The 19,739-nt window shown below is 39.8% G+C and overlaps 1 protein-coding gene across 1 annotated transcript in view; it reads left to right on the top strand.

Annotated features, from left to right (window-relative positions):
- Positions 1 to 19,739, top strand: part of SLC41A3 (solute carrier family 41 member 3) — a 131,839-nt gene that overhangs the window by 74,975 nt on the left and 37,125 nt on the right. Inside the window, exon 5 of the mRNA XM_080813098.1 lies at positions 567 to 638. Coding sequence (XP_080669224.1) covers positions 567 to 638 — 72 coding nt within the window. The remainder of the gene's footprint in view (positions 1 to 566; positions 639 to 19,739) is intronic.

Here is a 19,739-nt window from a genome sequence, read left to right as displayed (position 1 = left end):
GGGAGCCCAATGTGGGGCTCGATGCGGGGCTCAATCCCAGGACCCTGGGACCATGACCTGAGCCGAAGGCAGAGGCTTTAACCCACTGAACCACCCAGGTACCCCAGGACTGAAGCATTTCTTAAACAGGATGATTTACAGAGGTACTGTTGGGTGGTTAGTGGTCATCTGAGATGTAACTTGCTGGAGGGGAGAGAAGGGAATTGTAGGTGGCTGAAGACCTAGCTGAGGGCACAATACAGCTTCCCAGAAGAGTCCTTCCCATGGTGCCTGTGGATGAGCTTGAGTCAGGTGGCCTTGAAATTGTTGGTGACACTTAACTCTATGTGCTTGCATACTTGAGCATGGAAGAGGTGATCTATGACACCATCTTACTCTCAAAGGGACTTGGGTCCTTACCTTTCCCACCCTCAGTCAATTTTGAGAGCTGGGCAGAATAATTTGCTCTAACATCAATGAAATTAATTTGCTGATTTCTCTCCTAAGACACTGCCTCTTCCAGGAAAGCTTAGCCTGGCTTTGTGACCACCCAGACTTACCTTTTGTCCTTATCTCTCCATCCTTAGGCCAACACTGGACAAATTGATGACCCCCAGGAGCAGCACAGAGTTATCAGCAGTAACCTCGCCCTCATTCAGGTGACTGCCCTTTGTCCCATCCACGAATCTCCTCCCTGCTTTTGAATCTGCAGCCAGGCCTGCTCCAGGGTGCAGGAAGGAAGGGTGAAGATTAAGTAAGCCCTTCTCTCTGCGCTCCAGATTGAACTTGGGGAACAGGCCACCTGTATACCCTGAACCCACGAGACCACACTCATAGGGCAGCTGGAGGCTCAGCTCAACTATAGGGCACCAGAATATCCACCTGAAAGTAGATGCCTCTTCTGGGACCCAGGGTCCCTCCAGCACCCCCAGCCCCTTCTTTTCAAGATAGGCTTATTGAAAGATTCACCTATACTTGCTCACTCCTCTTTCTCATAGTCTGGATAAAGCTAAGAGCTTTCTCTTCCCACTATCTTAACTCCAGCTGTGCTTGCCAAGTTCACTGACATCCTAATTGGTATACCCTCTGATTGCCTCATACAGGTGATACTACTTGTTCTCTCAGGAGTATTTGGGACTCTTCCTATCTGATATTCCTTCGTGGCTGCACTCCTGCCTCTTAGCCTCTTCTTTCTCAGCCTTTGCAGGACACCCCACCCCCCATGCCTTTGTCCCTTAAATGCTTCATGCTCATTCAAATTTGTACCTCCTTCTAGGAGACCCTCATTGGGCTAAGTTCTCATCCTAGGAGTCTCAGAGTATTATAGAGTCAGGAAGCCCAGGGCAGGGAGAGACTGGGAAGAGATTGGGCCAAGGTAAAAGAGGAAGTGGCTTCATCCAAAACCTTCTGAGCATCTCTGGGGTAGCCAGTGGCCACCCAAAGAACCTGGACTTTGAGATCAGACAGGCCTGTAATTAAGGCTATCATTTATCAAATGGGTGGCCTTGGGCAGGACACATAAGACTTGCTTAGCTGTATCTCCCTATTCATCAAATGAGGAGGATACCCACTTTACCTCTCACCTGGGTTCCACAGCCCCTGTTTCTAGCTCTCCACTGGGTATCTCCATCTACCTGTCCCAGAAGCATCCCTGAAACAGCTTAGCCAGATCTGGCCTCATCACCTCATCTCCTCACACTCACCTCTTGTGAAGTCCCCAACCATAAATAGTTTGATGGTTGAAAGCTCATTCTGGGGGTTGGCCAGCTGGAGGCCCTTGGGCAAGTCACCTCAACTTATCTATAATGTGAGCCATTGTGAGGTTTCAATCATGGAAGGCTGTGACCCCTGGCCATCATGTGGTAATCTCCCAGTCATGGTCACTGTTCCCATTAATCAAGCTAGAGACCAAGTCACCTTCAGCATCTCTTTGCTCCTTATCCTTATGTCCAGTCCTGAGGAGTCTGCTGCTGAACTATGCTTGAATCAGCCCTGCTTCTCCTCCTCCTTGCCTTGACCTCTTGGTCCCTGACCTCACTGACTACAAACCTCTTCACTGTTCTAACTGGCCCAGGCTTCTTCCTCTCCAGCTCTTCTCTGCATGGCCACCTGAGTGACCTTTTCTAAATCCTAAAGCTGATCAGGTGTCCTCCTCCTGAAGCTCCTTTTTTGGTTCTTCTTGTCCAAGTGTGGGCCCAGCCCAGAGGTACTACTAGTCTGGTACTGTCCTCCTGTAGTCTTATGTTCCCCATCCCTGCTGCCTTTGCATATGCAGTCGTCTCTCTGTGGAATGTCCTTTCTTCTTGTTCTCCTGGCAATGAAGCTCCAGTCAGTTCCAACACAACACCAGGTACTGTCTGGAGCCTTGTTAAAAATTGCTGGGGCTGCCCTGGTTGCAATTCTGTGTTTAGATGTCTGCTTTCTCTGCTTGAACTGAGTCACACGGGCCAGGAGGCTTCTAGTCAATAAATATACTGCAATGAAGTTATTCTTTTTTGCATGAATTTCTTAAGAGAAGTTCCCACAAGTTCACAAGATATGAACAATTTGAAGTTCTAGATTTTTTCCAAAATTATTATAAAATATTTGAATTCTTAGTATCAAATAATAGCACCAGTTCTTCTGAATGACTTTCTGCATTTGCCATATATATGTATGTGTCCATAGAAAATATATAATACAACTTTCTGTGTTCTTTTATGGATCTTTTTGTTTACATTTTTTTATTAACATAAAATGTATTTTTTGCCTCAGCAGTATAGGTCTGTGAATCGTCAGGCTTACACACTTGACAGCACTCACCACAACACCCTCCCCAATGTCCATAACCCAACCACCCTCTCTATACCCACCCCCATCAACCCTCAGTTTGTTTTGTGAGATTAAGAGTCTCTTATGGTTTGTTTCCCTCCTGATCCCATCTTGTTTCATTTTTTCCTTCCCTACCCCCCAAACCCTCCACCCTGCCTCTCAAATTCCTCATATCAGAGAGATCATATGATAATAGTCTTTCTCTGATTGACTTATTTCGCTCAGCATAATACCCTCTAGTTCCATCCACATCATTGCAAATGGCAAGATTTCATTTCCTTTGATGGCTGCATAGTATTCCATATGTATACATCTTTATCCGATCATCTGTTGATGGACATCTAGGTTCTTTCCATAGTTTGGCTATTGTGGACATTACTGCTACAAGCATTCGGATGCACTACATTTGTATCTTTAGGGTAAATACCCAGTAGTATGATTGCTGGGTTGTAGGGTATCTCTATTTCAGATTTTTGAGGAACCTCCATGTTGTTTTCCAGAGTGGCTGCACCAGCTTGCATTCCCACCAACAGTGTAGGACGGTACCCCTTTCTCCACATCCTCGCCAGCATCTGTCATTTCCTGATTTATTTTATTTTTTTCTTTAATAAATTCAAAATTTTTCATTGAGATAAAATTTACACAATTAACATGCACCATTTTAACTATTTTAAGGTATAAAATTCAGTGATTTTTTTTATATTTACAATTTTGTGCAAACATCACCATTATCTAATTCTAGAACATCTCATCATCCCCAAAGAAGCTCCATGTCTATTAATTATTCTGGGTTCCCCTCTCTTCTCAGACTCTGGAAGTGAGAAATCTACTTTCTACCTCTTTATTAAAATTATGTATTTGATGACACATTGTTCTCACAGTTTCCTCTAATTCTTTGGTCATGGTTTCCTTTAGCCCTTGGAATATATTTAAAATAAGTGATTTAAGGTCATTGTCTAGTTAACCTGATGTCTGGGCTTCCTCAGAAAAATTTTTTTTTTTCCAAAAAAGTTAATTTCTTTATTACCCTTAAATATTTTATGGATTTAAATCCGTATCATTGTACTAGGGGAATGATATCAGATAACTTTTTATTTACTTTTTTTTTTAATTAAATTTTTTATTTATTTTCAGCGTAACAGTATTCATTGTTTTTTCACCACACCCAGTGCTCCATGCAATCTGTGCCCTCCCTAATACCCACCACCTGGTTCCCCCACCCTCCCACCCCGCCCCTTCAAAACCCTCAGGTTGTTTTTCAGAGTCCATAGTCTCTCATGGTTCACCTCCCCTTCCAATTTCCCTCAACTCCCTTCTCCTCTCCATCTACCCTTGTCCTCTATATTATTTGTTATGCTCCACCAATAAGTGAAACCATATGATACTTGACTCTCTCTGTTTGACTTATTTCACTCAGCATAATCTCTTCCAGTCCTGTCCATGTTGCTACAAAAGTTGGGTATTCGTCCTTTCTGATGGAGGCATAATACTCCATAGTGTATATGGACCACATCTTCCTTATCCATTCATCCGTCGAAGGGCATCTTGGTTCTTTCCACAGTTTGGCGACCGTGGCCATTGCTGCTATAAACATTGGGGTACAGATGGCCCTTCTTTTCACTACATCTGTATCTTTGGGGTAAATACCCAGCAGTGCAATTGCAGGGTCATAGGGAAGCTCTATTTTTAATTTCCTGAGGAATCTCCACACTGTTCTCCAAAGTGGCTGCACCAGTTTGCATTCCCACCAACAGTGTAAGAGGGTTCCCCTTTCTCCACATCCTCTCCAACACACGTTGTTTCCTGTCTTGCTAATTTTGGCCATTCTAACTGGTGTAAGGTGGTATCTCAATGTGGTTTTGATTTGAATCTCCCTGATGGCTAGTGATGATGAACATTTTTTCATGTGTCTGACAGCCATTTGTATGTCTTCATTGGAGAAGTGTCTGTTCATATCTTCTGCCCATTTTTTAATATGATTATCTGTTTTGTGTGTGTTGAGTTTGAGGAGTTCTTTATAGATCCTGGATATCAACCTTTTATCTGTACTGTCATTTGCAAATATCTTCTCCCATTCCGTGGGTTGCCTCTGTTTTGATGACTGTTTCTTTTGCTATGCAGAAGCTTTTTATCTTGATGAAGTCCCAGAAGTTCATCTTTGCCTTTGTTTCCTTCGCCTTTGGAGACATATCTTGAAAGAAGTTGCTGTGGCTGATATCAAAGAGGTTACTGCCTATGTTCTCCTCGAGGATTCTGATGGATTCCTGTCTCACGTTGAGGTCTTTTATCCATTTCGAGTTTATCTTTGTGTACGGTGTAAGAGAATGGTCAAATTTCATTCTTCTACATATAGCTGTCCAGTTTTCCCAGCACCATTTATTGAAGAGACTGTCTTTTTTCCACTGGATATTTTTTCCTGTTTTGTCAAAGATTATTTGACCATAGAGTTGAGGGTCCATATCTGGGCTCTCTACTCTGTTCCACTGGTCTATCTGTCTGTTTTTATGCCAGTACCATGCTGTCTTGGTGATCACAGCTTTGTAGTAAAGCTTGAAATCAGGTAACGTGATGCCGCCAGTTTTATTTTTGTTTTTCAACATTTCCTTAGCAACTCGGGGTCTCTTCTGATTCCATACAAATTTTAGGATTATTTGCTCCAGCTCTTTGAAAAATACTGGTGGAATTTTGATCGGAATGGCATTAAAAGTATAGATTACTCTGGGCAGTATAGACATTTTAACGATGTTTATTCTTCCGATCCAAGAGCATGGAATGGTCTTCCATCTTTTTGTGTCTTCTTCAATTTCTTTTAGGAGTGTTCTGTAGTTCCTCGAGTACAGATCTTTAACCTCTTTGGTTAGGTTTATTCCGAGGTATCTTATGGTTTTTGGTGCTATAGTAAATGGAATCGATTCTCTAATTTGCCTTTCTGTATTTTCATTGTTAGTGTATAAGAAAGCCACTGATTTCTGGACATTGACTTTGTATCCTGCTACATTACTGAATTGCTGTATGAGTTCTAGAAGTTTGGGGGTGGAGTCTTTCGGGTTTTCCATATAAAGAATCATGTCATCTGCGAAGAGAGAGAGTTTGACTTCTTCCTTGCCAATTTGGATACCTTTTATTTCTCTTTGTTGTCTGATTGCTGTTGCTAGGACTTCTAATACTATGTTGAACAAGAGTGGTGAGAGTGGGCATCCTTGTCGTGTTCCTGATCTCAATGGGAAGGCTGCAAGCTTTTTCCCATTGAGGATGATATTTGCTCTGGGTCTTTCATAGATAGATTTGATGAAGTTCAGGAATGTTCCCTCTATCCCTATACTTTGAAGCGTTTTAATCAGGAACGGATGCTGGATTTTGTCAAAAGCTTTTTCTGCATCAATGAGAGGATCATGTGGTTCTTCTCTCTTCTCTTATTGATTTGTTCTATCACATTGATTGATTTGCGAATGTTGAACCATCCTTGTAACCCAGGGATGAATCCCACCTGGTCATGGTGGATAATCTTTTTAATGTGCTGTTGGATCCTGTTTGCTAGGATCTTGTTGAGAATCTTAGCATCCATATTCATCAGTGATATCGGTCTGAAATTCTCCTTTTTGGTAGGGTCTTTGCCTGGTTTGGGGATCAGGGTAATGCTGGCTTCATAGAAAGAGTCTGGAAGTTTTCCTTCTGCTTCAATTTTTTGAAACAGCTACAGGAGAATAGGTATTATTTCTTCTTTGAAAGTTTGATAGAATTCCCCAGGGAATTCGTCAGGTCCTGGGCTCTTGTTTTTTGGGAGGTTTTTGATCACTGCTTCAATCTCGTTACTGGATATTGGTCTATTCAGGTTGTCAATTTCTTCCTGGTTCAATTTTGGGAGTTTATAGTTTTCCAGGAATGCATCCATTTCATCTAGGTTGCTTAGCTTATTGGCATATAACTGTTGATAATAGCTTCTGATGATTGTTTCTACTTCCTTGGTGTTAGTTGTGATCTCTCCCTTTTCATTCATAATTTTATTAATTTGGGCTTTCTCTCTTTTCTTTTGGATTAGTGTGGCCAATGGTTTATCGATCTTATTGATTCTTTCAAAAAACCAGCTTCTAGTTTCGTTGATACGTTCTACTGTATCTCTGGTTTCTACCTCGTTGATCTCTGCTCTAATCTTGATTATTTCCCTTCTTACGTGTGGAGTTGGTTTGATTTGTTGTTGATTCTCCAGTTCTTTAAGGTGTAGAGACAGCTGGTCTATTCTGGATTTTTCAATTTTTTTGAGGGAGGCTTGGATGTCTATGAATTTCCCCCTTAGGACCGCCTTTGCTGTATCCCATAGGTTTTGGAGTGAAGTGTCTTCGTTCTCATTGGTTTGCATAAATTGTTTAAGTTCTTCTTTGATCTCCTGGTTGATCCAAGCATTCTTAAGCAAGGTGGTCTTTAGCTTCCAGGTATTTGAGTTCCTTCTGAACTTTTCCTTGTCATTGAGCTCCAGTTTCAAAGCATTGTGATCTGAGAATATGCAGGGAATAATCTCAGTCTTTTGGTATCGGTTGAGCCCTGATTTGTGACCCAGTATGTGGTCTATTCTGGAGAAGGTTCCATGTGCACTTGAGAAGAATGAGTATTCTGTAGTTTTAGGGTGGAATGTTCTGTATATATCTATGAGGTCCATCTGGTCCAATGTGTCATTCAATGCTCTTATTTCTTTATTGATTTTCTGCTTCGATGATCTGTCTATTTCTGAGAGAGGCGTGTTAAGATCTCCTACTATTAATGTATTCATATCAATATGACTCTTTATCTTGATTAATAGTTTTCTTATGTAATTGGCTGCTCCCATATTGGGGGCATAGATATTTACAATTGTTAGATCACCTTGGTGGATAGTCCCTTTAAGAATGATGTAGTGTCCTTCTGTATCTCTGACTACCGTCTTTAGTTTAAAATCTAATTTATCTGATATGAGAATTGCTACACCGGCCTTCTTTTGAGGCCCATTGGCGTGAAAGATGCTTCTCCATCCCTTCACTTTCAGTCTGGGTGTATCTTTAGGTTCAAAATGGGTCTCTTGTAGACAACATATGGATGGGTCCTGTCGTTTTATCCAATCTGCAACCCTGTGTCGTTTTATGGGTGCATTTAGGCCATTCACATTGAGAGTGATTATTGAGAGATACGTTTTTATTGACATTGTGTTATCTTTGAAGTCTTTCTTTCTGTCGATTTTCTGTATATTTCTGTTCAATGCTATTCTTAGGGTTTTTCCTCTTTTATAGAACCCCCCTTAATATTTCCTGCAGTGTCGGCTTGGTGGTTGCATAGTCTTTCAAGCCTTGCCGGTCTTGGAAACTCTTTATCTCTCCATCCATTTTGAATGTCAGTCTTGCTGGATAAAGTATTCTTGGCTGCATGTTCTTCTCATTTAGTGCCCTGAATATATCTTGCCAGCCCTTTCTGGCTTGCCAGGTCTCTGTGGACAGGTCTGACGTTATTCTGATGGGCTTTCCTCTGTATGTAAGGAGCTTCTTTGTCCTAGCGGCTTTCAAGAGATTATATCTACAATTATGATTCCTCAATTTTACTATGAGGTACCTGGATGTTTTTTTTGAATTTATAATCTTGGGGGGGGACCTTTCTACTTCTAGTACATGAATACTTGTTCCATTCGCAAGATTGGGAAAATTTTCATGAAAAACTTGTTCCACTATATCTTCTAGACTTCTTTCTTTCTCCTCCCCTTCAGGGATTCCAATAATTCTGACGTTGGAACGTTTCATGGCATCATTTATTTCCCTGATTCTGTTTTCGTGGCTTCTAAGCTGTTTGTTCCAGGCTTCCTCCTGATCCTTTCTCTCTATTTGTTTGTCCTCCAGATCACTAATTCTATCTTCTGTCTCAGTTACCCTAGCTTTTAGAGAATTTAGATTAGATTGGAACTCATTGAGAGCGTTGTGAACCTCATCCCTGGTGGCCTTCAGCTCTGCCCTAACATTATGAACCTCCTCTCTGGTCGCTTTCAATTCTGCCCTAATCAATTTCGTTTGGTCATCCATGGCTTTCTCCAACCTAGCTATTGCCTGGATAATTGTTAGCCTGAATTCTCTTTCTGACATATTGTCTATGTTGATAGCCATTAGCTCTGTTGCAGAAGGCCCATCCTCTGTATTTTTCTTCTGTTGGGGATTCCTCCTCCTAGTCATTTTGGTGAGAGATGACTGGCCAGATGTAGCTGGATGTATTGACCGTGGTGCAGTCAAGGTGCACCCTGGAACGCTTCTGAGCACTCAGGATTCCCCACCCAAATGAGAGAAAAAAGAAAAGAAAAAGAAAAAAGAGGGAGAGAGAGAGACAGGAAAAAAAGGGAAGATAAAAGAGAAGGTTCAGCCCAAATGGGCCCCAGGGTAAATTTATGACGTATACAAACAAAAACAGACAAACAAAAAGACTGATAAAAGTATATGACGAGAGAAAATATATATATATATAAGCAAAAAAAAGGAGGAACCTCGTCAAGAAGAACCCCAAGTGTAAGATTTATATACTATCAGGACAAACATAAATACACAGAGACACTGGCAGAAGAAAAAGATGGGAGCATGGTTATAGATTCTCAGTGTGGGCGAGGAAGGTTATTTTGATTCTTCCTGGATGTATCTTGATATCTTTGTTAAAGGACTCAACTTTCCTAAGAAAAAGGGGGATTAAAAATTGGTTCACCTAGGGGTAGCATTGCTTGGAGAAAGGGGGTTACCTTGAAGTTTAACTCTATATGAATATTAGAAAATAAAAATAAAAAAGGAATAAACTGGACTAAACTAAATTAAAAATTTTTTTAAAAATTAAGAAAATGGAAAAGCAAAAGAAAAACACATGTGTATGTATCAAAAAATTCAGGTTAGAAGTTTATCATGGAATTTGATGTACTGGACATCTCACTGTGATGGTAAATAGGTTAAAAAATTATCTATATAAAAAAAGAAAAAAAAATGAACCAGAATAGTGGGAAAGAATTAAAAATAAAAGTTGTATCTATGAAGTAGTGGTGGTTGTTCTCTTGTAGTCTTTTTTTTTTTTTCTTTCCTGATTTGTTTTCTGGGGGAGGGGGCTGCCACGTGGGTTTTCAGTCAATGATGTTCCCTGAGTTAAGTCCTCCCGACCCCCTCAAGGGGGTGGGCTCTGAGAAAAACAGTTTTTTCAGGTTTTTGTTCTCTGGAGGTTTTTATGTTTGTTCACTTCTTTTCTCTCGCCTTGACAGCTTTTGATGGTTTTTGGAGGTTTAGAGGAAAGAAAACTGTACCCCAACCTCCCTCTCAGAGAGAAGCCTCAGTCTGCTCCCCTGCAGGTGCTGCAGCCGCTGGGCCGCTGGCAGAGCAGGTTCTGAGTCGCGGTCCCTGGGGACGCAGGATCTCCTGCTTGTACGCAAAACCAAGGCAGGTGTGGCTGTCTGGGCAGCTCCAGAGCGCCAGAGAGGTTCCAAGCAGCGATCGCACACTGAGATTTTCCCGCTGGCTGGGGCTAAGAGCGCCGGGCTTGCGCGCACCTCTCCCAGGGGAGGGTTTGGGGTGCAGCGCCTCCAGCTCTATCGGCTCTATCGCCGCGTGGGTCTATCGCTGCGTGGGTCCGAGAACACCAGGCTGGGCATTCGTGCACCTCTCTCATGGGAGGGTGAGGCACGCGCCCATCTTCAGTAAGGTGCGCATTCTGCCGTCTGGTGTGGCTCCCAGCCCCTCACGGGAGCCGGACTCCACCCGTTCTCGGGCGCACTGGCGGCTCCGGGACAAAGACCAGGTTTCTCCGCCGCACTCTCTGGCTCAGCGCCAGGGGAGGCTGCCCTGGGTCTGGGGACTTAAGCCCCTATCCCTAGCCTCCCCCATTCCCACAATTTCCCCGCGCGATCGTTTGCTATTTTGAGTGCTTTCAACAAGACTCCAAGTTAATGCTGGTCCCCAGATGTAGGGCACTCTCGTATTGGGGTATTATATTCCAATCGGTCGCCTCTGGTGGCTCCCTCCCCCTTTTGTTTATCTTCCAATATCAGTCCGACGTTCCCACTCCACTTTACCTGCCCACTGGCGTCTTCTGGCCCCCGTAGAGATCCAGACGTGTATAATTCTGATCTCAGGCTGATTTCATGGGTGATCGGAGTTCTTTGGTAGGTAATCAGCTCACTTTAGGGTACAGGTTGAAAAGGCACCTCCTCCTACTTCCCCGCCATCTTGTCTCCCCCCCCATTTCCTGATTTATTAATTTTAGCCATTCTGACTGGTGTGAAGTGGTATCTCATTGTGGTTTCAATTTGTAATTCCATGATGCCGAGTGATGTGGAGCACTTTTTCATGTGTCTGTTGGCTATCTGGATGTCTTCTTTGCAGAAATGTCTGTTCATGCCTTCTACCCATTTCTTGATTGGATTATTTGTTTTTTGGGTGTTGAGTTTGAGAAGTTCTTTATAGATTTTGGATACTAGCCCTTTATCTGATATGTCATTTGCAAATATCTTCTCCCATTCTGTCAGTTGTCTTTTGGTTTTGTTAACTGTTTCCTTTGCTGTGCAAAAGCTTTTGATCTTGATGAAGTCCCAATAGTTCATTTTTGCCCTTGCTTCCCTTGCCTTTGGCGATGTTCCTAGGAAGAAGTTGCTGCGGCTGAGGTCAAAGAGGTTGCTGCCTGTGTCCTCCTCAAGGATATTGATGGATTTCTTTCTCACATTGAGGTCCTTCATCCATTTTGAGTCTATTTTCGTATGTGGTGTAAGGAAATAGTCCAGTTTCATTTTTCTGCATGTGGCTGTCCAATTTTCCCAGCACCATTTGTTGAAGAGACTGTCTTTTTTCCATTGGACATTCTTTCCTGCATTGTCAAAGATTAATTGACCATAGAGTTGAGGGTCTATATCTGGGCTCTCTATTCTGTTCCATTGATCTATGTGTCTGTTTTTGTGCCAGTACCATACTGTCTTGATGATGACAGCTTTGTAATAGAGCTTGAAGTCTGGAATTGTATTGCCATGAACTTTGGCTTTCTTTTTCAACATTCCTCTGGCTCTTTGGGGTCTTTTCTGGTTCCATATAAATTTTAGGATTATTTTTCCATTTCTTTGAAAAAAACTGATGGTATTTTGATAGGGATTGCACTAAATGTGTAGATTGCTTTAAGTAGCATAGACATTTTCACAATATTTGTTCTTCCAATTCATGAGCATGGAACATTTTTCCATTTCTTTGTGTCTTTCTCAATTTCTTTTATTAGTACTTTAGAGTTTTCTGAGTACACATTCTTTGCCTCTTTGGTTAGGTTTATTCCTAGGTATCTTATGCTTTTGGGTGCAGTTGTAAATGGGATTGACTCCTTAATTTCTCTTTCTTTTGTCTTGTTGGTGTATAGAAATACAACTGATTTCTGTGCATTGATTTTATATCCTGACAATTTACTGAATTCCTGTACAAGTTCTAGCAAATTTGGAGTGGAGTCTTTTTTGGGTTTTTCACCTAAAGTATCATATCATCTGCAAAGAGTGATAGTTTGACTTCTTCTTTGCCAATTTGGATGCCTTTTATTTCTTTCTGTTGTCTGATTGTCGATGCTAGGACTTCTAGTACTATGTTGAATAGCAGTGGTGATAATGGACATCCCTGCCATGTTCCTGACCTTAGCGGAAAAGCTCAGTTTTTCTCCATTGACAATAATATTTGCTGTGGGTTTTTCATAGATGGTTTTGATGATATTGAGGTATGTACCCTCTATCCCTACACTTTGAAGAGTTTTGATCAAGAAAGGATGCTGTACTTTGTCAAATGCTTTTTCAGAATCTATTGAGAGTATCATGTGGTTCTTGTTCTTTCTTTTATTAATGTATTGTATCACATTGATTGATTTGAGGACGTTGAACCAAACTTGCAGCCCTGGAATAAATTCCACTTGGTCATGGTGAATAATCCTTTAGATGTACTGTTGGATTCTATTGGTTAGTATTTTGGTGAGAATTTTGGCATCTGTGTTCATCAAGGATATTAGTCTGTAATTCTCTTTTTTGATGGGGTCTTTGTCTGGTTTGGGACTCATGGTAATGCTGGCCGCATAGAATGAGTTTGGAAGTTTTCCTTCCATCTCTATTTTTTGGAACAGTTTCAGGAGAATAGGTATAATTTCTTCTTTAAGTGTTCAGTAGAATTCCCCTGGGAAACTATCTGGCCCTAGACTCGGTTTTGGGGAGATTTATGATGACTGCTTCAATCTCCTTACTGGTTATGGGTCTGTTCAGTTTTTCCATTTCTTCCTGGTTCAGTTTTGGTAGTTTATATGTCTCTAGGAATGAAACCATTTCTTCCAGATTGTCAGTTTGCTGGTGTATAGTTGCTCATAATATGTTCTTATACTTGTTTGTATTTCTTTGGTGTTGGTTGTGAGCATTCCTCTTTCATTCATGATTTTATTAATTGGGGTCCTTTCTCTTTTCTTTTTGATAAGTCTGGCCAGGGGTTTATCAATCTTATTAATTCTTTCAAAAAACCAGCTCTTAGTTTCATTGATTTGTTCTACTGTTTTTTGTTTTTTGTTTTTTTTTTGTTTGTTTGTTTCTATTTCATTGATTTCTGCCCTGATCTTTATGATTTCTCTTCTCCTGGGTTTAGGCTTTCTTTGCTGTTCTTTCTCCAGCTCCTTTAGATGTAGGGTTAGGTTGTGTACTTGAGACCTTTCTTATTTCTTGAAAAAGGCTTGTATTGCTGTATATTTTCCTCTCAGGACTGCCTTTGCTGTGTCCCACAGATTTTGAACAGTTGTGTTTTCCTTATCATTTGTTTCCATGAATTTTTTCAATTCTTCTTGATTTCCTGGTTGACCCATTCATTCTTTAGTAGGATGCTCTTTAGCCTCCATGTATTTGAGTTCTTTCCAACTTTCCTCTTGTGATTGAGTTCTAACTTCAGAGCACTGTGGTCTGAAAATACGCACGGAATGATCCCAGTCTTTCAGTACTGGTTGAGACCTGATTTGTGACCCAGAATGTGATCTATTCTGGAGACTGCTCCATGTGCACTTGGGAAGAATGTGTATTCTATTGCTTTGGGATGGAATGTTCTGAATATATCTGTGATGTTCATCTGGTCCAGTGTGTCATTTAAGGCCTTTATTTCCTTGTTGATCTTTTGCTTGGATGATCTGTCCATTTCAGTAAGGGGGTTGTTAAAGTCCCCTACTATTATTGCATTCTTGTCAATGTGTTTCTTTGATTTTGTTTTTAATTGGTTTATATAGTTGGCTGCTCCCATGTTAGGGGCATAGATATTTAAAATTTTTCAATCTTCCTGTTGGACAGACCCTTTGAGTATGATATAGTGTCCTTCCTCATCTCCTATTACAGTCTTTGGCTTAAAATCTAATTTATCTGATATAAGGATTGCCACCCCAGCTTTCTTTTGATGTCCATTAGCATGGTAAATTGCTTCCCACCCCGTCACTTTAATTTGAAGGTGTCTTTGGGTCTAAAATGAGTTTCTTGTAGACAGCATATTGATATGTTGTTTTTGTTGTTGTTTTTTTAATCCATTCTGATACCCTGTGTCCTTTGGTTGGGGCATTTACCCATATACATTCAGGGTAACTATTGAAAGATATTAATTTAGTTCCATTGTATTTCCTGTAAGGTGACTATTACTGTATATTGTCTCTCTTCCTTTCTGGTCTACTACTTTTAGGCTCTCTTCTTGCTTCTATGACCCCGTTCAATATTTCCTGTAGAGCTGGCTTGGTGTTTACAAATTCTTTTAGTTTTTGTTTGTCCTGGAAGCTTTTTATCTCTCCTTCTATTTTCAATGATAGCCTAGCTGGATATAGTACTCTTGGCTGCATGTTTTTCACATTTAGTGCTCTGAATATATCATGCCAGGTCTTTGTGGCCTGCCAGGTCTCTGTGGACAAGTCTGCTGCTAATCTAATATTTTTACTATTGTATGTTACACATTTCTTATCCCAGGATGCTTTCAGGATTTTCTCTTTGTCACTATGACTGTTAAGTTATACTATTAAATGATCACGTGGGGATCTATTTTTATTGGTCTTCAGTGGGATTCTCTGTGCCTCCCGGATTTTGATGCTTGGTCCCTTTGCCATATTAGGGAAATTCTCTACAATAATTCACTCCAATATACCTTCCATCCCCCTCTCTGTTTCTTCTTCATCTGGAATCTGAATTATTCTAATATTGTTTTGTCTTATGGTATCACTTTTCTCTCAGATTCTCCCCTCATGGTCCAGTAGTCGTTTGTCTCTCTTTTGCTCAGCTTCTTTATTTTTTGTTATTTGGTCTTCTATATCACTAATTCTCTCTTCTGCCTCATTTATCCTAGCAGTAAGACCCTCCATTTTTTATTGTACCTCATTAATAGCTTTTTTTAAATTTTAGTTTGGTTAGATTTTAGTTCTTTTATTTCTCCAGAAAGGGCTTTTATTTCTCCAAACAGCGTTTCTCTAATATCTTCCATGCCTTTTTCAATCCCAGCTAGCACCTTGAGAATCATCATTCTGAACTCTAGCTCTAACATATTATCAATGTCCGTATTAAGTCCCTAACCTTTGGTACTGCCACTTGTTCTTTTTTTTTGTGGTGAGTTTTTCTGCCTTGTCATTTGATCCAGATAAGAAAATATGAATGAGAGAATAAAATACTAAAAGGGTGACAAAGAACCCAGAAAATCAGAATCAGAAATCAAATCAGATGAGACCCCAAATTAGGGGGAGAAGAAAGGGGGTAAAAAGAAACTAAAAAAAATTTTAAATTAAAAAAATATATATGTATATATGAATATGTTAATTAATATAATTAAATAATAATATATATTATTATATATTATATATATATATAAATATATATTAGCTTCGTGTGTATATATAATATATAAAATATATAATATATATATTATATATTATATTATATATTATATATTATATTATATATTATTATATAATTATATAATACGTACATTATATAATTATATAATATATATTATATATATTATATAACTTATAATAAATATATAAATATATATTTATATATTTATATATAAGAATATAAATAATAAATATAAATAATAAATATATATTATATAATATATATTATATAATTATAAAATATATATAATTATATATAATTATAATTATAATTATAATTATAATTACAATTTTATAATTTTATAATTTATAATTATAATTATATATTATATATAATATATATATTTAATATATATTATATACATATACACACATGAAGCTAATATATATTTATATATGTATATATATATTTATATATATATACACATACACACATGAAACTAACATATTTATATATATATTTATTTATATGCATATATACATAAATTTATACATAATATATACATAATATAAAACGTGAATAGAACAGAGCAACCCACTTGATTTTGGGTGTATTTTGGTCTCTTAGAAGAAACTACCTCCCAAAATTTTAAAGAAGGAAAAACATATATATGTAAAAATAAGGGTAAACATGATGGATCAGAGACAAAATGACGGAGAAGTAGGAAGTGCTGTTTCAACCAGTCCCCTAAAGTGAGCTGATTATCTACCAATGAACTCTGATCACCCATGAAATAAACCTGAGACTAGAATTATACATTTATGGATCTCTACAGGGACAGAAGATGCCAGTGAACAGGTAGAACAGAGTAGGAATATCGGACTGATATTGGAAGATAAACAAAAGCTGGAGGGAGCCACCAGGAGCAACCCATTGGAAAGTAATAACCCAGTCAAGAGTGCCCTGTGATTGGGGACCAGCATTAACTTGGAGTCTGATTAAAAGCACTCAAAAAGAGCCAAAGATTTTAAGGGGAAATTGGTGGAATCGGGCAGTTAATGACCGGGGCTTAAGCCCACGGACCCAGGATGGCCACCGCTGGTGCTGGGCCAGAGAGAGTATGGCAAAGAAGTCAGGCATTGGTCCCTGAGTCCCTGGCGCTTGTGACAGCATCTGGGTGGCAGCGCACATGAGAGACTTTGGTGTGGACGCCAGCTAACACTCTCTAGAACCATAACCTTTTACACTCTGCATGCGCACTACACTACCAGGGTCTGAGTTACGCTCCACACCCTCCCCTGAGAGAGATCTGTGCAGGTGCTTTGTCGGTGCTCTCTAGAACCGGGAGATTCTGAACACTCCCAGCCTGGGCCAGTGTGAAAATGTCAGTGTGCTGTCTCCTTTTTGGACCTCTCTGGCAGTCTGAACCTTCCCAGACAGCCACAGCAGAGGCAGTGCTCGAAGCCAGCTCTCTGGACTATTACTTCTCACCATTTTGGTAACATTGGGGTACAAGAGGGAGCTCCTGAGACCCCGAGACTGTGAGTAGGGATGTGATCTGCTGGTGGCAGAGGGGGAATTTATGTGCTCCAGAGCACCCAGAGGGGAACGAGCTGAGGCTTCTCTCTGAGACAGAGGTCTGAATGCAGTTTGCTCTCCTCTAAACCTCCAAAAACCGCCAAAGCCGCCAAGGGGAGAAGGAAAAAAAAAAAAGAAAAAAGAAAAAGAAAAAACCTCCAAAGAACAAAAGCCTGAAAAATCGGTTTCCTCAGAGCCTAGCCCCTTGTTAGGAGGCAGGAGGACTCAACTCTAGCAAGACTGCCTGAAAAACCATGCAGCAGGCTGCTCCCCCAGAAAGCCAGCCAAAAACAAAAAGAAAAACAAAGACCAAGAGGAAAACCACTACTACTTCATAGATACAACTTTTATTTTTAATTCGTTCCCACTATTCTCATTGTTTTCAATTTTTTAATAATTTTTAAACTATTTACCATCGCAGTGAGATGTTCAGTATAACAAATTACATAATAACCTTTTAACTTAAACTTTTTTGATACATATACCTGTGTTTTTCTTTTACTTTTCAATTTTTTAAAATTTTCATATAGAGATAAGCTTTGAGGTAATCCTCTTTCCCCAGTCAATACTATCCCTATATATAAACAAAGTTTAATCCCCCTTTATCTCAGAAAAGTTGAGTCCTTTAACAAAGATATCAAGATACACCCAGGAAGAATCAAAATAACCTTCCTCACCCACACTGAGAATTTATAACCATGCTTCCATCTTCTTATCTGTCATTGTTTCTGTGTATTTGTTTTTGTTCTGGTGGTATTTAAGACTTATACTTGGGGTTCATTTTGGCTGGGTTTTTTTTTCTTGTCATTTACTTTTGCCAGATTTTTTGTTGCTCTGTTTTTGTTAGTGTACTTTATAAATCTTACCTTTGGGGCCCGTTTGGACTGGGTCTTCGCTTTTATTTCTTTTTTTTCCCCTCTCTCTCTTTTCTTCTTCTTTTTTCCCACTCTCTCTCTTTTTCTTCTTTTTTCTATCTTTTTGGTGGGGACTCCCAGTTGCTCAGAAGCGTTCCAGGGTGCACCTTGCCTGGATCATGGTTGATACAGTCAGCTACATATCCCCTCAGCCATCTCTCACCAAAATGACTAGGAAGAAGAATACCCAACAGAGGAAAAATTCAGTGACTCTGCCCTCTCCATTAGAGCTATTGGATATGGACATAAACAGTATGCCAGAAAGGGAATTCAGGCTAAGAATTATCCAGGCAATGGCTAGGTTGGAGAAAGCATTTAATGACAAAATGGAATCAATTAGGGCAGAAGTGAAAGCCACCAGGGATGATGTTAACAATGCGCTCAATGAGTTCCAATCTAATCTAAATTCTCTAACAGCTACGTATTTGGGGCAGAAGATAAAATTAGTGATCTAGAGGACAAACTGATAGAGAAAAAGGATCAGGAGGAGGCCTGGAACAAACAGCTTAGAAGCCATGAAAATAGAATTAGGGGAATAAATTATGCCATGAAATATTCCAATGTCAGAATTATTGGAATCCCTGAGGGGGAGGAGAAAGAAAGAAGTCTAGAAGATATAGTTGAACAAATTCTCCATGAAGATTTTCCCAATCTGGGGAATGGAACCAGCGTTCATATCCTAGAGGCAGAAAGGTTTTCCCACAAGATCATAGAATCTAGAAAGACCTCGAGACACCTGATTGTGAAAATGATAAATCATACTTTTAGAAAGGAGCTCTTGAAAGCAGCAAGGGGGAAAAGATTCTTTACATAGAGAGGAAGCCCTATCAGAATAATATCAGACCTGTCCACAGAAGCCTGGCAAGCCAGAAAGGGATGGCAAGATGAATTCAGGGCACTAAATGAGAAGAACATGCATCCAAGAATACTTTATCCAGCAAGACTGACATTCAAAATGGATGGAGAGATAAAGAGCTTCCAAGACCAGCAAGGTTTAAAAGAGCATGTGACCACCAAGTCAGCCCTGCAAGAAATATTAGGGGGGGGGTGTATAAAAAAGGGGGAAACCCAAGAATATAAATGAACAGAAATTTATGGAGACAATCTATAGAAACAAAGACTTCACAAGTAACACGATGTCAATAAAAATCTGTTTCTCAATAATCACTCTCAACGTGAATGGCCTAAATGCACCCATAAAATGACACAGGATGACAGATTGGATAAAACGACAGGACCCATCCATATGTTGTCTACAAGAGACCCATTTTGAACCTAAGGATACATCCAGACTGAAAGTTAAGGGATAGAGAAGCATCTTTTGTGCCAATGGGCATCAAAAGAAGGCTGGGGTAGCGATTCTCATATCAGATAAATTAGATTTTAAACTAAAGATGGTCATCAGAGATACAGAAGGACATTACATCATTCATAAAGGGTCTATCCACCCAGAAGGTCTAACAATTGTAAATATTATGCCCCCAATATGGGAGGAGCCAACTACGTAAGACAACTGTTAATCAAGATAAAGAGTCATATTGACATGAATTCATTAATAGTAGAGGAACTTAACATACCACTCTCTGTAATGGACAGATCATCCAAGCAGAAAATCAATAAAGAAACAAGAGCATTGACTGACACAT

The sequence above is a fragment of the Martes martes genome (assembly GCF_963455335.1).
Source record: "Martes martes genome assembly, chromosome: 1".
Lineage (NCBI taxonomy): Eukaryota > Metazoa > Chordata > Mammalia > Carnivora > Mustelidae > Martes > Martes martes.
The sequence above is the reverse complement of the archived record's forward strand: the minus strand, read 5'-3'. Positions and strand labels throughout refer to the sequence as shown.